The following is a 20,226-nucleotide window of genomic DNA, read 5'->3' as shown; positions in this document are numbered from 1 at the left end:
CCTTTTCATAAATATAATATTTCCCTTCAGAAAACAATGAAACTATTTTCTAAGAGGTGTTGAAAAATGTTTTGTCTAAATACGATTTTGTTTAAATATGAAATACCAAAAGCTGAGATAGCTTTTCTCTCTAAGACTCATGTAATTGAATTTCTAATAGCAAAATTTTGATCACAGGCATTTACACGTAAGCAGAGGGAAATCATTAACGCCGAGTTTTTGTAACCCAAGGATTTGAAATTTAAAAATCTTTATAAAATTCTTTTCAGTTGATCAGAATGAAAATAAAAAATTGCAAAGGCTGCATCAAATAAGATTGCATATTTAATGTGCAGTAATATTTTCCCTATGAATTTGTGATATAAGCAAATGATCATTTAAACATTTAATACTGGGCTGGGGATGTGGCTCAAGTGGTAGAGCGCTCACCTGGCATGTGTGTGGCCCAGGTTTGATCCTCAGCACCACATACAACAAAGATGTTGTGTCCGCTGAAAACTAAAAAATAAATATTAAAAAATTCTCTCTTTTAAAAAAGACATTTAATACTGAAAACGTAATAATGAAAATTATGTTGAACATTTCATTACTGTCAACAAAAAGTCTGAGTCACAATTTAGCAGAAGCCTTGAAATTTTAAATTAAAGTTGCATTTGACGGCCACCAGCTCACAGGCTGTCTGTGCCCTTTCTACATTGAAAGTTTGCTTAAGGTTTGAACTAACATTCTGAGATCCAACATTTATAGAATAAAAAGGCTTTCTTTCCCAGTTAGATGAGATAAATCTTAACGCTGGGAACTACTAAAAGAAACAAGAATTTTGAACTACATTTTGCTGAGGGATATGAGTTAAAAAACAAAACCAGAAGCACTAAAACGTGCTTGTCAAGTGCAAGGATAAAGTTGAGTGACACCAAAGTGCACACTGGTTTAGCTATGTTCTGGCATAAGTTAGATTTTAAGGTTTCAGAAATATTTTGAATTTATTATTGAACAAGTGGAACACAATATACAGAATATTAAAAAAAAAACCCAAAACAAACTCAGGGTGACATTCTACTTAGCAAGGTAGGTTTCTCAACATACCTTCTTTCTCTCTTGGCATCAGACTGAGAAAAGAGTAGAGAGAAAAAAATTAAATGGCTTCTGAAGGCCACACTAGCCATTAGTTGGAAGTTCTGCTTCTGAATTATACAGAAGATACTGGTTCACAAATAATGGAATGGACTTTTGGAGGGATACCAATTCGAGCTAAGTCAGTACAGGGCGAGATGGAAGTCCTCAGTGAACACCCTATAGGAGATACTGAGGAGGAATTTCACCATGGAGAGACAGGCAAAGAACTGGTGGTAACAGCTGCCTTGTAACTGTTATTGTTCCCCCCTCTCCCTGCTCTGCTTCATCCATCTTCTTAAGACTGCCTTCCCCCTTCTTGGGAGGGGGGAGTGCAGTTATCTTATACTTTATCATTTGTTCCTTTCATATCTTAACACAAAACCTACAAGGAAAATAATGAATTCAAGGCTGATATTAAAAGTTTGAATAAAAATAGGGAGAATTATCCTTTGACCAGTAGCTCTTCTCTGGGAATAAGATCTTCACCTGTGGAAGAGGAATGGCTTCTCTAGCAGTTGTACTAATGGAGGATGTGACACTTTTTGTCTTTGGAAGTGGGAAAAATTACTAAGTTACTAAGTGCTTTCTTCTGAAGCATTAGTGTTTTGTGAGCTTCATTTTATTTATTCTTAGAGTGTACTTCTGCATTACACAACTGCAGGGGGGATGCCCATTTCCAGTGACTTATCCAAAAACACCTGAAAAAAAGCAGGACCAATGAACATTGTTTTAGTCAGGTTTTTTTTTTTTTTTTTTGCCATTGTGGAAGAACAACATAAAGGAGGAAAAGTTTATTTGGGGCTCATGGTTTCAGAAGTCTCAGTCTGCAAATTGCCAACTCCATTGCCCAGGCCTGAGGTGAGGCAGAACATCACAGAGGAAGGGTGTGACAGAAGACATGGCAACAAGGAGATAGAGGGAACTCTACTCACCAGGGACAAAATATATACACTAAAGGCACACCCCCGTATCCCCTCCTCAAGTCACTGCCCAGTTAATCCATTCAAGTCGATTAACACACTGACTGGGTGAAGGCTCTCATAACCCAATCATTTCACCTCTAAACTCTCTTGCACTGTCTCATACACACGCTTTTGGGAGACACCTCATATCTAAACCATAACAGAAATGCATTAAAACCTCTTGAAAAAGCTATTGCTGTAAACGCAAATTATAATCCAAAATCCAATCTGCAATCTGGTGACTGAATTTATGCTAAATATCAATTTTAAAAAGAGTTCTTATTTTACATGTAATTAAAATAATATTCTGGAAATACAAGTAACAATTACGTTGACACCAAGTCCAAATGCTTTCTAAATGTAGTATGGGATGGATCTGACTTCTCCATCAGTAGCACAAAATCACAATGTCAAGATGCCAAAACACGCTGGCATCTCCTCTTAAACAATATTTAAGGCAGGAAGATGGGAAAAGTTAACCAAACCCTCATGTCCACTGCTGATAATTTTTCTTACAATGGGTGAAAATGCTGCCTCAGTTACTATTCACATTTTCAATGAATTCATACATTTCTTGATCAAATAGAGTAAATGAAGTAAGAGTTCATCACTAATAATAAAAATAAGGTTTATTTGTAATAACTAACTTTAATAACTATTGTTTACCTTTGGGGAATGCACAACTATACATATTGTTAACTTCTTAAATTCATTAAAAAGATATAGTTTTTATGCTAATGTAAAAGGCTAAGACTCTTCCTCCCACTCTAGAAATCTTCCTCCTGTCAATGTTTCCCACTGTATTTGAACTACGCCTCTGGAGCTTGGCAGAGTACTCACTGGGCAGGGGTAATCGGCCAGAGCCATTACATTTCTTCTCTTCTCCACTGGACAACTGAAAATAGGGATTCTAGTTCAAAATATCATAAGCAAAGTATAATATTACAAAAATAGGGAGAGGGGATATGATGAAATGCTTCAGAATCCATGCCTGAGGTGGAAGGCAGTTGGTTTGTTCATGTTGTGGCAGTATCTGGAAATCTTCAGTTTTTAATCTTCTGACTCATACCTGGAGATATAAATTAAGAATGTGTAAAGATATTTTTTGTTGTGATGCTGTCATTACCAAACGAGGTCACTTGAAGCATCTCCAGGGATGAAAATCATTCCTCATTTGTCATCAGCACTGTGGTGGTCAGGTGCTTTCAAGGCATTATGACAGTCACCTAGGGATTTATGCGACAGAAAACCTAAGGTCCCTTTAGACTCCAGGTCTCTGCAATATTTTGGTACAATTATCCAATCCTCAGATCAATACCAAGAGCTGATGTGACTATGTGAGTGAAGGGTTAATAAATTTCCTTTTCTAAAGGACCAACCTGGTCTTGAATTGAGTTTCTAGTTCTCTTCCCTGGAACTTGGAAAAAGGCAAAATGCTAACTGAGTTTCTAGGCAAAACTGCTGATGACAGAACTGACCCCAGCTGGGAGGCTACACGTGGACAGGAGGACACACAGTAGAGATGCCCACTGCCTTGTAGCTGCTGTGCTTCTGCCCATGTCCTGCTAAGTGGCTGCAGTGCCAAGAGCATCTCGATGTAGCTTCATGTGTGTGTAAAGGTCTGGCTAAACCTAAGCAGCAGTACTGGTGGCCTTAGGGACAAGGTCGGACCCAGCTCCACAGAAGAAGGCCTCTGGACTAAAGGACTGAACATCTACCCTCTCACCTGAGCCTTCTGGACACAGCTCAAATTTAACAGAAGACAAATATCAACCCAGGGGAGAGAGATGAGGGTGGGACTGGCCTGGCTTACTTTGCCAGTCTTTTCCTCAGGTCTTTGATTTGGTCATTCTTCTTGGTGAGAATCTCCTTCATGTTTCGATAAGCAGCTGTTTGTTGAAATTTCTTCTCTAATTCCTGCTTAGTGAAAAACATCAGCCCATTACTAAGAAATAGTTAAGGAAAGCATAGCAAATGGGATGAAAACGCTTGTTTTTTGCTTCAAATTTACTTACTATATAATTTCCTTAACAAAAGAAACTTAGGTAAAATGAAGACTATCCAAACTTTAAAAACATTATTTCAAATAAGAAGCCAAGAAAGTATTATTTTCCCAAGTAAAATGTTAGCAAATAACTCAAGTATTCTTCACCTAGGCATGAGAAATCTATGTGAAATATTAAACAATTTTCAGGTAAAATGAATCTTTTTTAAAAAATAAAACAATCTTTTTCAAATCCCAAAGTAATATCAGTATTTTAGAAAGAGGATTTAATTTAATTAAACTTTAGTTCCATATTCTTTTTTTTAACTTTTATTTTTAGTTGTGGATGGACACAATACCTTTATTTTATTTTTTTTATGTGGTGCTGAGGATCGAACCCAGTGCCTCATGCATGCTAGGCAAGTGCCACAACCCCAGCCCCAGTTCCATATTCTTAAGAGTCTAATCTCTAAAGTGAAGAATTTAACTCTCTACATATTCATATAAATTATTTAAAAGGTACAGAAACCTTAAAAAAAAACCCCTGGTCCTTCTGTCAGGTTATAGGAGGACCAAGCCAAATGATGTAGGGGGCAAGGGAGATGCAGCCACGAGGACAACCATTTTCCCAGCCCATAGAAGGAGAGGAGATTGCTCATTATCACAGATAGTTTAACACCACAGACGGAAGAATCTCAATACCCAGAAGTGATAACCCTTTGGCACATGCGTTTGCTAATACCTTGAGTAAAAATAATTTGAATGTGTCCTCTACACTGTTTATCAGCTAATATGACATGAACAGACAATCCCTTAAACACAGTCTTCTGACCTTTTCAGTCATGCTCAGCTGCTCCTGAACCCTGAGTAGGTCGTGCTTGGCTGTTGCAAGATTCTCCTCCAGGGACTTCTGGTTTTCTGTCTTGTCATTAAGTGTCTTCTGAAACTCACTCTTTAAAGCAGCAACTGTGTTTTGCAAGTCACTCAAGTCTTGGGCCTTTATAAAATCCTACAAAAATGAAATACATGAATGTAGCTTCATGTTGGCATCCTAAATAATAACCGCTTTAGAATGGTGATTCAATGTCAAGGGAGAGGAAAGAAGAGACCATGTGTGATGTGTGTGCATGCAGATGCAGCCTTCCACTGGCCTGGGCTGCCAGCAGGCCCAGTCCATCCACCGCAGCTCAAGGGTGTGACCTCTTGCACATAGCAGACACTCCAAAGTCACTGAATTCCAAATACAGAAAATATGCTTTATGAACTGCTGGTATTCCAGTCCAAAAGAAATGGGAGAATGAGATTTCAAAATTGCAGTGCAGTGCGTACCAGAGTTGAGATGGCAAATAGCTTTCATTATGAAAAGCCAAAATCCTGAAGATTTTTGAGTCTTCGAAAGGGTATAGGTGGAAAAAATATTTAAAAACTCAAGATAAAAAATTAAGTAGATATGCTTTAGTCATTATTTACAAAAATATGAGAACAAAATGAGTATTGATAAAAAACATGTTTTTTTTAATTTACAAGATTTTATTGAGTTTTTTATATTAATGAGCTATGTACATTTTTGCATAATCTGACAACAGAAATATGGCTTTTATTTGGAGCTTGTTTTTGACTAGACAAAACTCATGACAGAAAAATGATCTGTACTGATACAATAGGAAAATGGTCTATGATAGCTAAATATATAGATCTGAAGCAGTCTTTTCAGTAAAAAAAAAGTCTTTGCTCACTTTTGAAACCTAATCTTTAAAAATGTTTTATTTCATTGTGACTTGTAAATGCATATATCCATTTTGCTCATGTCCAAAATTTTATTTGTTGTGTCCAAAATCTTAAAACAAAGTGAAGCAAAGCCCCAAATGTTTTTTAAACAAATTCATCATCCAAGAATGTTTGAAACTGTTTTTACTTTTGAGAAATTATGAAGCTGTTCTGGAACACTCGGCTCTATTTTATAAATCTATGGTTCTTGGCATGGTTGAAATCATACATATTTTCCTTTTATAAAACCATATACAAAATACTCTCCCATTTATAAAATATACATTCATACAAATACAATGTATGAGATCTGCATCAAAGAGACAGACAGGGAGGAAAAAGAAAGTAGAAATAGAAATGAAGCCAGACTGGCCATGTATGACGACTGGGAAAGCTGAGTGGTGGGCACATAGGGGTTCCCTGAACTACTCTTTCTCAGTAAAGTAGAATTTGGGATTGTAAATGTAGCAGATGTTCATAATAACAATATGACCACCAGAAAAGCCAATACTGCACTGAGCATTCACCCAAAAGGTCCCACTCACATGAAATCATATTACAGCATTCACACGGGAAACAGAACGCACACCTGACTTCCAGCAGGGGGAGCAACATTCAGTCATCAGTCCCAGCCAAGCCTGCAGACTCAACCTGAGTTTCACTGCACTATACAATGCAGCTGAATATATGGGTTTGAAGATTCATAACCACTAATTAATTTGATTTGATGAATCTCCTTGTGATTAAATTTGACAGTTATTAATTCAATCAAATTTTTTTTAGCATTTGGAATTATTTGTTTCACTTAAATTTTTAAATTAAATTGAAATTACATAATAGCTCAAAAATCCACATGTGCTGGTTAGCAATGGAACCTCAATTTCGCCCAGCCCACCAGCCTCAATTCCTGTAAGACTCAACCACTAATTAATTTGATTTGATTTTGTCACACTAGTCCAAGGATGGACAGAGGGAAGAGTGCTTGTTCTCATTTGGTGTTTCTTGGTCAAGGCTGTTCCCTTACAGGACAACGGTGGCATTTTTCTTAGTGGCAGGGATAGGGGTAAGGTATAATGAATAAGGACTAGACTTAATTTTAAATTTATAACTTTATTCTATCTAGAAAATGTGAAAAAGAAAGCTAAAACTGTTTCACCTTTTGATTTCCTTGGTCAAGCTGTAAATCTTGTAGTGCTTGTTCTAGTTTTGACTTCTCATCCAATGCATTTGTAGCCTATAATCAAATTTAAGTAGAACTCATCAGTATTTAATCTGTAAGGAACTCAATTATTTTTTTAAAGGATTTCTCACTTACCTGCCTTTCAATGTTCTTCAGCCTTAACTTCAATTTCTCATTCTCTTCTTGAAGTCTTAAAATCTCCTTTATGAGTAAATTTGACAGTTATTATTTTAATCAAAATATTTTTAACATTTGGAATTATTATTTGTTTCACTTAAATTTTTAATTTCTAAATTAAATTGAAATTACATAATAGCTCAAAAATCCACATGCACCAGTTAGCAGCAGAACCCCAATTTCACCCAGCTCGCCAGCCTCGATACCTATGAGTTAGCTTTGACTCAAAGACTTAAGAGTTCCTTTTCTCTCAGACCTCAGGCACACCTTTCCTTCTTCCACCCTCTATCCACAGCCATTTTCCAGAGCCCCTCCCCTCTCAGCTGGCCAATCCTGCAAGGGTCTATTCTTTGCCTACACTGTATACTTACCCTGAAAACACCATCTTCATCATTTCAGAGCCTTGTCCTCAAATGCTTCTGACCTTGTCCTCAAATGCTTCTGAGGCTGAGCACCTTTGCTCTTATGCAGCTCCAACACGAACAGCCACCTATCATTTGTCTTTTCCCTATACCCGACCTGTGTGATCCATCCAAGGGCACTCTGTTCCAAGTCTTGCCAGCCTCTGTCTGCCTCTCATCACTGACCATTATGTTCCCCTGATCAACAGTCCTGTTTCTCTTCCTCTGACAATTTAATCTGTCTTTATCTTCAAGGCCCAGCTCAGGCACCATTCTACCCAAGTGCCTGCTTTCACCCACGGGGAACTATGGCTTCTCCACTACCTGATGATGCCCATAGCACACAGGAGAATCCTTTGGTTTCTCCTTCTGGAATATAAATTCTACCCTCCCAAGGAACTTCTGGCATTTTGAGAGTGAGGGATGAATATTATACTGCTTTTTAAAATCTTTAACAACATCTAGGGGCTGGGGGTGTGGCTCAAGTGGTAGCACGCTTGCCTAGCATGCGTGAGGCACTGGGTTTGATTCTCAGCTCCACATAAAAATAAAATAAAGATATTGTGTTCATCTAAAACTAAAAAGTAAATATTAAAAAAAATCTTTAACAACATCTAGCATAATGTTGAGAATATAGGAGAAGTGAAAAATATCTATTTGTATACTGACAAATTTTATAAAACATTTAAAAAATCCTTCATTGTTATCATGGATCAAAAAGTCCAAATGTCTGTCAGTAAACATTGTCCACAGTCCTACACTCTCCATGCTGCCACAGAAAGGTGTGCTCAAGAGCTGTGACACATGCTCTGGAAGGTGGACGTGCCCTCTTCTGGCCCACTGGGTACCATGAAGAAAGGCAGAAGGGCTAGTTACCCTCAATGGACCAGACTCTGAGACAATCTCCTGCCCTTTGTTCTCTCCCTAGAGTTGTTCAGGAAAAGGGAGAACAGAATTAGAGCTTTTCCATTGTTCAAAATGTTGACAACATACCTTGTTTAGGAGTTCTGTTGTCCCAACTTCATTAATTGGAACAAGTTTTGGTTTTGTAATATCTATGATGGGCTGAAACAAAATAAAGAAACCAAACAAACTCAGCACAGAATAAACCACATCTATTCAGTTAGCACTGTGTATGAACATATGCACAGGGATGCCAGTACCATAGGTGTGGGGATTCTCACTGGGTTCACCTGTTACATCTCAGGGCCTAAGACACCACAAACCACTTTTAAAAATAAAGAAAGGAGGGAAGGAGACCAAAGCCAGACCTGATTTAGGTCCTAGCATCTAGGGACTAGAATTTTTATCTGTGGGAGCTAAAATTGATTTCTGCATGAACCTCAGACTGTGAAAAACGGTAATATTGGGGCTGGGGCTGGGGCTCAGTGGTAAAGTACTTGCCTAGCACATGTGAGGCCCTGGGTTCAATTCTAAGCACCACATTTAAAAAAAAAGATAAATAAAATAAAGGTATTGTGCCCATCTACAACTAAAAAATATTTAAACAAAAACAGTAATATTGCCAAGAATTTAGGCATCACACTATAGATGAACAATAACTGGAAATGAATATTATGGTAGTTTAGTACTATGTATTAAAAACAAGCATCCATGTCCTCTGACCCAGAAATTTCTTAGCTATAAATATGTTCCAAAGAAAACACTGAAAAAATGTTTTCTGAGGGTATGTCCATTGACTCATCTCAGCTGTGTTAACAATCTGACAACAGAGAGCATTTTTGGTTATGTCTATGAAAGGGAATGGTGAATGATCATCGCACATGTTGAGAATGTTAAAAAGACAAGTTAGTAACTACTAGTATTGTCTCCATATGACAGATGGGACTCAGTCATCTCAGGAAACCGGTTCAAGGTCACACAGCTAGGAGTGGCAGAGCCAGGAATATGAGCTCAGGTCTGACTCATCCCCAACCCTGCACTGTGCATCAGCTGAGTGAAGAGTTTACACAGCTGGACTGAGCAGGGAGTGTGTGTGGATGGGGGGCAGAAGAGACAAAAGCAGTTTTTCCAGTTATGCCCTTGAGAGTTTTCACTTTGACCTCTGAATGCTCTGAGTGCCTTGAGAGTTTTGAATACCAGCTATTAAGATATGGACTCAGGATGACCAAAAATTACCTTTTTATTTGAAGATGTAAATTCTGCTTTTTCAAATTCTGCAACTTGTTCTAATAATCCTCTTGAGGATAAAAGCAAAAATAGAAGAATATCCATTTAGAATAAATTTATATCAGAGAAAAGAATAAAATCACTGGTACCAGGCTATCATATGCTAGAGGAAAGAGCACAAGAAGGACAAAATTTTACAACACCAGAAATGAGATTTAGTTACAAATGGTTGAGAATCCAAACAACACACACTCAAATTTTGTACCTGCTAGGGATACAATATATGTTGCTAGAAGTAAATTGCAATGTTAATATAAACATCAGTGAAATTTGTTTTTCTCCCTGTCTCTATTTCTGAGGTTCTATGAGGAGGTTGCTCTATTACATAGTATACATTGTTAGCTAAGAAAGGCAAACTGATATTTTAACAAAGCAGCCTCAGAAAATGAAATTAGTCTGCAGTATCTACTGAAGCTGAGAACTATGTATTCCTAGGAAAGATAGGGGATGTGGGGTGAGCCACCTACTGAGCTACAAGATGAGGAAGAGCTGACTGTAACACACTTACAGCTCACACTTCTAAGCGTCATAAAACAGCAACTTCTTAAAGAGTTTTCTCATCAGACACCCTCTGTAGTTGCAGAAGCTAAATGACTTTCCCTCTCTGCCACAAGCTGTTCTTAGCATTGCTCGACACACTCCATATGAGCAAACATGATGCCACTCTGCCTAGAGAGCAGGCTTCAGGGTGGTCAGTCCCTCCTCATTTCTAGGATGTCTTTTCTTAGAAAAAGTATCAACTTCATTGATTTTTCTACAGTTTTTGAAATTAATGAGCTCTTCAATATTGTTAGGATTATAAACTGTTTTATATTTCCTATTTAAGGTTAACTTGTAATGCTGCTAGTAAGAATCAATGGTGCTGGGCGAGGTGGCACATGCCTATAATCTCAGTGACTTGGGAGGCTGTGGCAGGAGGATTGTGAGTTCAAAGCCAGCCTCAGCAAAAGCCATGGGCTAGACAGAACTTGTCTCTAAATAAAATATGAAATAGGGCTGGGGATGTGGCTCAGTGGTCAATTCAATCCCCGGAACCCCTCCCCCCCCCCAAAAAAAAAAAGAATCAATAGTATCTATCACATTAGAATTAATTTTTGAACTGCTTCATAATCTCTATTTCTTTGTTGACCTAGCGATAATGACCAACTGTAATACTGAGCAAGCTAACAAAGATTCCACAAAAAAATAATTGATAGCTTGGGAAGCAATTTCATAAATCTCAAAAGCCTTTGTAGTACCTAGTACAAACAGAATTTTGAAAGAACACTGAGTGGTATTTAAGAAAACTACCCAGTGTCCAGATGCTTTGCTGCTACCCTACCCAAATTTTCTCACACTCTAGCCCAAAGAAAATAAGCAGCATAGATATTTACTAGCTTTTAAGATTATGCTTGGGACTCTACCATCTCAATTGCAGATACAAATTTTATCACCTGTTTTCAAGCTCAGAGATGTCTGTCTGTAGTTTAAGATACCACTTCTCAGCTTGTGAAAACAGCTGCCGCAGAAGTAGCACATTGGTGTAGGCAGTGTTGATGAGCTCAGACTCCACCTCGCTATGCACCACAGCCTGCAACCCACTCAGGACTTCCGACACTTCATCCACAGTGAAGGTCTCCTCCACAAGCCTGAAAAACAACAAGGATCTGAAACTTCTGTATAAACAAAACAATTTACAAAATGCAACAAAATTAAGAAAGCCACATCAATGTTACCTAAAGAATTAAAGACTACAATGAAAATGTTTCTAGAAACTCTTTTCTTTGTTAATGCAACAGATTAAGAATAACTTAAACTCAAATTTTGATGTTTACTTAAATGATTAAATTGGCTTAATTCTTCAAATGTTCACATCTGTTAATACAAACACAGTCTGAGAAACACTTCCAAAATCATCATATATTTTTTCTCTAACTTTTTAATATTAAATATTTTCTATTTCTTTTTTTTCATCTTTTTTTTAATTGGTTGCTCAAAACATTACAATGCTCTTGACATATCTAAATGTTTTCTATTTCAATCTCCACTACAATTAGTCTACTTACATTGAATAATCTCAAAAACTACTAGGAAGGTTTAGTTTCTCCTTTTTTTCCTAATATTTCTCTAGCATTTTAATAAACATATGAACTAGTCACATGTTGGTAAGTGCCTTCAAGAAATAAATGGTATTTTATATTGCTTCCATTAGCATTCTTTTTTAAAAAAATATTTTTTAGTCATAGATGGACTCAATACCCCATTTTATTTATTTATTTATTTATTTATTTATTTATTTATTTATTATTTTTTTGGTTTTTTTCCCAGAGAAAAATAGTATATCATTTAATTCATCTAGATTTTCTTCAACTTTTATCCTTAATGTAATGAGAGAAATGTTGGTTTTCATAGCAAATTTCATTTATTCCTTGATACTAGATAATTTTAATTCTTTAATTCTATTATTATAATTTTTTTTTATTGGTTGTTATTTATTTATTTTAATGTGGTGCTGAGGATTGAACCCAGTGCCTCACCACACATCTAGGCAAGTGCTCTACTGCTGAGCCACCACCCCAGCCCTCTCTTAGCAATGAACATCACCATTGACAATAGCACTAAAAATCTACTTTCACTCAGAGATATTTGGTCTGGAAGGGAATCATCTTCTCCAATCCCCTAATTACACAGAGAGGAGCACAAGGCTGGGAGAGTGGGAAGACCTGCCTATGATCCCACTGGGGTGACTAAAACCACAACAATTCTCAGAAATCTCAGCAAATGACTGACACTGTGTCTTTGAAAAGCTTCTGTGTATGCTTTCTAGTGCCAATGACAGTTTCACAGTAACACAGTCCTCCCAACTCCAAAGTCTCTTACCCTCAGTCTCTCAGCAAGATCAAGAGCTACTACCCCAACCTCATAAATAAAGTTACAGAATCTTATTGTTAATTCACAAGCCCATCACAGTTTCATGCCTACCTGTCAGAAACTTTGCCATCTCATAATCATCAGAATGTGCATGTTTGATAGATTGACTGTTTACATCACACTACAATTTCTATACTTTGTATATCCAGGAGTTTCAGCATAGCTGCTCTCATCTGAATAATTAATCATGACAATCCTAGAACTGTCATGATCCAGCATCCCCATAACGGCTACCAGAAAGGATCTACATTCCTATTTGGTTTCCTTAGAGTTCCCTGATACCTGCTCTCCTTGAGGTCCTGGAAGCAGGAATCCACAGTTTTGAGTCTCAAGCCTCTTTTTGAACGAGCAAAACGCATATAATTAATAACTTCATTTTGGTGGTGCTCATTTAGGCCCAACTCTGCCTGAAAAAGAGAGAAGTAATTGAATTGTTAGTTTTGAAGATTTGATAAAAAAAAAAACCACAACAGTGAAAATATACAGGATCCTGTCATCCTTCAAATTCTGCTGTTCCTTTCTTCCTGGCTGCAGTACTGCTCCAGCTAGATGATGTGTCTTCAGCCTTCCTATAGTCAAGTGCAGCCATGGGACTACTTTTTAGGAATAGATGTGAACAGAAAAGATATGGGCTATCTCCAGTGCACGAACTTTAAGACAGGGGTACATCTTTGTAACATCCTATTTCTGTGAAGCCTGTTTTTTATGTGGTGCTAAGGATCAAACCCAGTGCTTCCCACGTGCCTCACAGAGTCTTACAGACAACATGAATACCTCATGGGCTGGAAGGGCAGCAAGATGAAAGAGATGTGTGTTCTCATCTCATGGAACACCACTGACCTAGTCATCTCACTGAAATGAGCAGTGAAATATGATGCTAAGTGAGAAAGAAAAAAACTTCTGAATTCTTTCAGACATTGTTTTTTGGTCTGTTTCAGCAACTTAACCTTATACCACTGCATACAGCTTTTAAAAGTGTAATTTAGTTTGGAAACAGGCATTAGTTGGTTTTTATTTTAAAACAGATGAGAGCTTTACAGATACTTAAGAGGTAAGGAAGGCTGGGCTAGCAGCTAAGGATAGGTCAAATACTGCTTAATATTTTTTTGCATGTACTGTACTATTTTATATGCATTATTTCAATTACGTTAACAACCCTAGAATTATCTACAATGAATAACCTAAGTCTGACTTCAAAGCTTAGGTTGTTAATTGAATTGATAGAAATGAAAGAAGATAGAACATGAACTGGAATCAAATTTTTTTGTGATATCACCATCAACATTTTTTCAAATCACTTTCATAATATTTTAGGGAAATCAAGAGAAGGAGTAAGCTCAAGAAGGGTAAGGAATGATTAGGATGATCTGTTTTTGCTTTTGGCGACCTAGGAAGTCTGACTGCTGAGGTGTTTCAGTAGCCCATTTAAGCAGCAATTCCAAATCTGGTTTCACTCCTTTTTTTTTGCCTGAACACTTCAACTTCAGTACTGTACACGGCTCTATGTACAAATACCATTTAATTGGCATGTTATACCTACTGGAGGGACTAAGTGGTATTTTCTTCTTTTTATTTTTTGATACTGGGGACTGAATCCAAAGCTTCACTCATGCGAAGCCTGCATTCTACCACTAAGCTCCAGTCCCAGCCTAAGGGTTTGTTTGAACAGGGTAATACAAAGGAAATGTCACCCCAAATTTCTTTAGTTGTAAAATAGAGTGCTAGAATTCTTAAAAATGAAGATTCCACATCAGAAAGTTGGATTCCTTCAATTATCATGTTGGCAAACGTGTTTGTGTGTGTGCGTAAACTGGAGTTTCTTCGAATAGTGTGGAAACCCGGCGCTGAGCGGCTCTTCACCTACTGAGTTGTGACTGGGCCCTGGCATCTCCCCAGGCAGGAGCGAGGGACGACGTGACGGAGAGCGGCTGCTAGGATAGAGATTCACTCAGGGTTACCCCGGAGGGGCTTGGGCTGAGGTTAACGGAGACTCTCGCGCTCAGCGCAGTCTCCCTTCCTCGGGCTCAGGAGTTGGGCTCAAACAAGCTGAGGACACGCCGTCATTCCGGACCCACCCGCTCAGCGTCTCGAGCCCGGCCGCGGCACTTTCCTCCGCGCCAGCCGGTCCGCTACTCACCATGGCGCTAGGCGGGGTCAGGAGCCTAAAGGAGCGAGAGAGGTGAGGCGGTGATTTGCTAAACTCCAAATCACCAAGATCCGCAGGACCGCAAAAGGATGGAGATAAAACGGGTTGTTTAGAAGCCTGTGGTTGCTAATAGGAACGCAGGCACGTGGTCTGCAGTTACGCACGTTCATTGGTCCTCAAGATCACGAGACAGGAAGTGCCTATGACTGGCAGATATCCGCATGCGCATTAGCTTCTTGGTCCGGAAGTCCCACCTTTTTATGCCACGCTGCCTTTTGGCGCGGACCGCCGTTGCCAATGGTAACGGGGGGGCGGGGCCGCCAGGGTCACCATAGTGCTTGCATCTCTGGGAGTCTCGGGTCTCGGCTGCAAGAGAGGGATGGTCCACGCTTCTCCCGGTCCTGACGCCCCCTGGTGCGGTGGCCTTTAGGGCGAATCCAGACTTCTAACAGCCTCACAGCATGCAGATTGGGCGAAGCGCACTTTTTAAATTTATTTTTAAGAATTTAATTTCTTATTTACTCTGCAGTAGTTTCTACCTGGGCTTGGTCAAGGTGGTTGAGACAGGCGGAAGACACCAGCACTTCCAGGTTCCAGAACAGAGTCTCGAACAACCCCCACACTCGCTCTTCCTTCTATTATGATTTTCTCTTATGTTGCTGGTAAAGGTCTCTAATTTATCACCTTTTCCTTTTTAAAAAATTGCAAAAAAATTAAAAAAAAATAGATTTGCCCCAAAGAGCAGTGAATTCCAAAGTTTCATGCTTAGCATGACTAAAAACATTAGTTGAACAACCGACCCCCACCACGGCCTGCGCGCGCTACACCACCAGAAGTTCCCAGGCACGAAATCTAGCTTGGGTCCTTAGATAGTCCGCAGTTTTTACCATCGACCCAGAAGTGGTCACGGACCACTCTTGGAAGAACACTGCCGCCGAAAAGACAAAAAGTGTAGGACGGGATGGGTTATTGCAAATACTGGGGCCTTGGGTAGGTGAAGTCCAGTGAGTGAGCATCCACCACTGAGTGGGTTAATGAGGCTGAGAAAGTAAACACGAGGCAGAGATGACCCTGAGGAGGAAAGGAATAAGCTAAAAGGTGAGCTCGCTTCCATAGACTACAATGAGAAGCTCAGGGATGAGAATACCAGCCTTTTGAGAGTCTGAAAGACAGAGAAGACATTTGGCATTAGTCCTGAATCATGAATAGAAAGCTAATTTTTTAGGGAATACATTCTGGGTTTGTGTTGATTTTAGCCCTAGAAAAAGTGGATCACAATAGGGTGCTATGTAGCTCTAAAAAGGATTTTAGAGACCCCATCCTACCTACTTATGGATGAGGAGACTGAGAGACAATGGCACATGTCCAAAACCTCATAGGGTCTAGGTGGAGGCATCTGAAGCATGAGCCTGTGAAGAAGCCGATACAATATGTTTTCCAAGAGCAAAACTAGAAGGCAGGTGTGAACTATTCTGGTAGTGTTAAAACAGATACTGGTTTCAAGAATTTCATTTTTCTTTTCATTTCTTGCCACAGTCATTTTATTCAACATGACTAATACCAAATTATGTACAAAGCTTAGTAGTTATCCCCAGGAACCATGTTTAAAACTTTTAAAAATAAACTTGAGACTTTTATTGGTAGCAGAGGCAAAGTGGCCCCAGATAAATTCTTTAGAATAAGACTAAGTTATGAATGTTAGCTTTTGGTATTAATATTGGTAGGAAAAGAAGTACAAAGATGAAAACCATGTTTATTTGTTAAACAATTTATACAGTGAAATGGAAATAATTTAAATGGATTATTTTCAGTTTAGATAAGAGCTAGAAGGAAACTTTTCAGACAAGGAAAGGCAGTTCAGAAAAGTCAAATATCTTGCCCAGGATTTGATGCAGCAAAGGCAGATCTGGAATCCATACCTCAAGATTATTGCCAAGAGTTTCTTGATCATTTAGTACCACCCAGATTCAGGTGACAGGTTCTCTTATCCTCACTTTGCACCACCCCTCTGAAGGTCAGTCTTCCCCTTCTGGGGGTAGGGAGGTGGTATTTGAGTACAGATTGTTGAAAGAAAGGAGGAAAATGAGCAGTTTTCTTATTTGGATGGGGCTTTGCAAAGTCTTGTGACATTCAGGAGTCCTTCACTGAGATGATCCAGTGATGATATGCTTGCAGTCTCTGAGGATTACAAGCCTCAGAGTCAAGAAAAACACCAGACAGTGTTCTCCCACGTAAGCTGTAGCACTCTGATGCACTCACTGGATCATGGTTTGGAGGCATTGGTGTGGCTATGCCCAATTTTGTCTTTGGCCAGGCTCCCTGCCCTTGGCCCTTCCAGTGGTATCTGGAATCTCTTTTCTACTTGAAAGTTTCATGAGCATAGATTCTCTCAATCCCCACCATGACACCCTCCTCCAAACTCAGTTAATGTCTCCCTTATTTACCATGCCACCTATCATATTTCTGTTCAGTGAGTGTTTGTTGAATCTGATAACAGTGGTTGCCATCATTTAGTGCCCACTCTGGACTGGATACATTCCATTTCAACATTAAGTCCTCATGACATTTTATTCTTATTTCAGTGAACATTGTGTTCACATAATGAGACGATCACTTTACTAGGTATTGTGGATGAAAGATAAAGAAGAAATTTCAGAAAGACTTCTGTGACATGTAACTAAACAGACTTGTTCATCACTTTGCATTGCTGAGAAAACTTCGTGTGTTTTCCCAGACCGTGCATGCTAAATGTTGTCGATGCAGGGAAACCAAAGGAGTGAGTGTATAATTAAAATATCTCATTTGTGGAGATGTTTGTGGCTTGGGGATTTTTGAAGTTCTGCAAAACTGCGGCTCATTATTTTAATTTAATATTCTATTTTATTTCAATCTGTCCTAAGGAGGTTATTAAATCCCTGATAGTCAAACTACCCAGCAGCGTTGTTACATAAGCTGTCTAACAGTGTCAGCAAACATGAACATGCATTCTCAGTCCCAAGTGGATGAATTTGGCTCAGGAAAAGGCTGAGCTTTTGCTTCAGGTTGTTTACTAGCTTGAGTTCATCACCAAAGCAAACAGTTGGAGCTGTGAGGGAGAATGGCTCCACCCTACTTTAATCATGAGCTGTATTTTTTTTAATAACTGTGACAATTTTTAGGGAGAGTAAGTGGTGTGTGTGTGTGTGTGTGTGTGTGTGTGTAAATTTGGAGGGATTGGAAGGAAGGCATTTTGTACTTTTTAGCATAGTTCAACATAAATAAAATGAAGATCAATTCTCCTTATATTGAGAAATGATATTTTTATGAGATTATGTTACCTCCACATACTAAGATCACGATTTCAGGATGCTTTCTAGTTAGACTTGGTAAAGGAAAAAATGGGAAGATATCATGGTCTTCTTAGGGATGTTGGCAGATTCTCTGGGTCTACTACTATTTACAGATGGTGAATCTGAGGGAAGAATCAGAAGGGCTCAGAAATCCCACACTGTCCCCACTCTACATAGCTTTGGGTGAGGTAGGGAAACCAAGGTGAGGCTCTACCTAAGTAAAAAAGAGGAAGTAATAAGATGATTAAATAAAAAAACATTATAGATGATAAACCAAAAAAGTAATAATCTTGAAGGTTCTGTAGGAAAGAGGAAAAGTACAAGAAACACTGAACTGGTAGTAAGTGGAAAATAGTGAAGGAAAAATTATTTGGAGAGATTTACTTTTGGAATATAGGGAAAGGCTAGGTTAGAAATCCCCTCTAACTTCCTGGATTTCCCAGGAAGTTTTACTGAGAAAGTAACCAAGACTTTAAAGAAGAAAAGGGTCCAGGTTTAAAGGGCTCTCTAGGTGCTATGGCATTTGAGTAGTCCAGTCATTTAGAGGCTATTTTCTGTTGGTTTCAAAATTCATTAGGGACAGGCAGAGTATGGGAGGATGCTGACAAATTCGACTAATGGAATCCCCATCACATGCAGTAAAGGAGGTCAGGCAAGGAAGTGGTTCACCATGAAATACAACTCCCTTTTAAAATTGTGTGGATGGTGGCAATTACTTAGTCCAAGTCATAGATCAGTTTCACTGATAAATCTTCATAGTTAACAACACCCTAAACAAATAAATACCCAATTTATCAGAAAGTGAAGCCTAGCTCAAAAAAAAAGTGTGAAAAGGGCCTGGGGTAGTGGCTCAGTGGTAGAGCGCTTGCCTAGCACGTGTGAGGCACTGGGTTCAATCCTCAGCACCACATAAAATAATTAAATAAATTATAAAGGTTAAAAAAATCTATTAAAAAATGTGAAAAATTGGTTGTGGGGAATACCTTCTTAAGCAGTACAAGAAAAATTGATTGTGAAGAAGACGATGATGTGTACAAATACTTTCCACACCCCCACATTCACCTACACATTTGTGTTAACCCACAAGTTCAGTCCTTGTGTTCAGCTGCTGTTTATGGGATGCTAAATCCATGAGAGACAATGTGGGAACACTGGGAACAATGATAATGATAGGTCTCTAACAGGATAAGGAGCAGGACAAGTCCCTTTAAAAATGACCTTATAATCAAGCCAAAGGAACAACATGAACTTGCAAAAACAAGTTCAAAGCAGGCAGTAAGTGGTAAGGGAGTTTGAGGAAGGGTTGAATTGCCACCTCTATTAAGATAGAAAGAAGAGGTTGAAGGGCTGGGGTTGTGGCTCAGCGGTAGAGCACTCGCCTAGCACGTGTTCCTCAGCACCACATGAAAATAAGTAAATATAATAAAGGTATTGTGTCCAACTAAATTAAAAAGTAAACATTAAAAAAAAGAAAGAAGGGGTTCAGGAAAATCTGCCAGAGGGCAGTAGAATTGTCTTGAAAACTGTACAGAAGAGTTGTGGGTGAGTGTGGTGACTGTGGAGAACAAGGAACTGGAATTTTCCCAGGTGTTGCAATAGAAGTGTCTGGAGATACACACCGAGATTTATTATTTCAAGGGGAAAATTGCAAAGAAGAGGTATGCCAGTAGTCCGTACTGGTCTAATAGTGTCTCACTCAGGAGTGCGGGCCTTCCTAGATCTGTGATCCTCCCTAAACGTGTAGTTGGACCACTGGCAATGTACAGGTGTTCAGCAGCTGCATTTCATCTTAGAAAATGGGCCAAAAGCCTCACATCTGCAAAGGAAGTTTTGCCTACAAAGGTGGGGCTGTGTAGTCCCTTTAGCCATTCTGAATAGCCTGGCACAAGCTATGTTCACAAATGGAAATTTGCTCAATGGAATAGGTAAATAATACCTGGAAAAGAGAGTTGAAGGCAAAAGGCATTCTTTTTTTTTTCCTTTTTTTTATTGGTTGTTCACAACATTACAAAGCTCTTGACATATCATACTTCATACATTAGATTGAAGTGGGTTATGAACCCC

General features: G+C 38.8%; 1 protein-coding gene across 1 annotated transcript; it reads right to left on the bottom strand.

The window, feature by feature from the left end:
• Positions 1 to 1,006: 1,006 nt before the first annotated feature.
• On the bottom strand, positions 1,007 to 14,963 carry LZTFL1 (leucine zipper transcription factor like 1). Its single transcript, XM_081288099.1, has 10 exons — positions 14,825 to 14,963; positions 12,970 to 13,094; positions 11,211 to 11,405; positions 9,727 to 9,787; positions 8,581 to 8,652; positions 7,145 to 7,210; positions 6,986 to 7,063; positions 4,895 to 5,071; positions 3,892 to 3,995; positions 1,007 to 3,147 (listed from the first exon to the last, which is right to left on the bottom strand). Exons 1-10 carry the CDS (start codon positions 14,825 to 14,827, stop codon positions 3,129 to 3,131), a joined length of 900 nt encoding a protein of 299 aa, XP_081144225.1. The 5' UTR covers positions 14,828 to 14,963; the 3' UTR covers positions 1,007 to 3,128.
• Between the last annotated feature and the right edge of the window lie 5,263 nt (positions 14,964 to 20,226).

Source organism: Spermophilus citellus (genome assembly GCF_964194105.1).
Source record: "Spermophilus citellus genome assembly, chromosome: 3".
Classification (NCBI taxonomy): Eukaryota; Metazoa; Chordata; class Mammalia; order Rodentia; family Sciuridae; genus Spermophilus; species Spermophilus citellus.
This window is presented reverse-complemented; position numbering and strand designations above follow the sequence as displayed.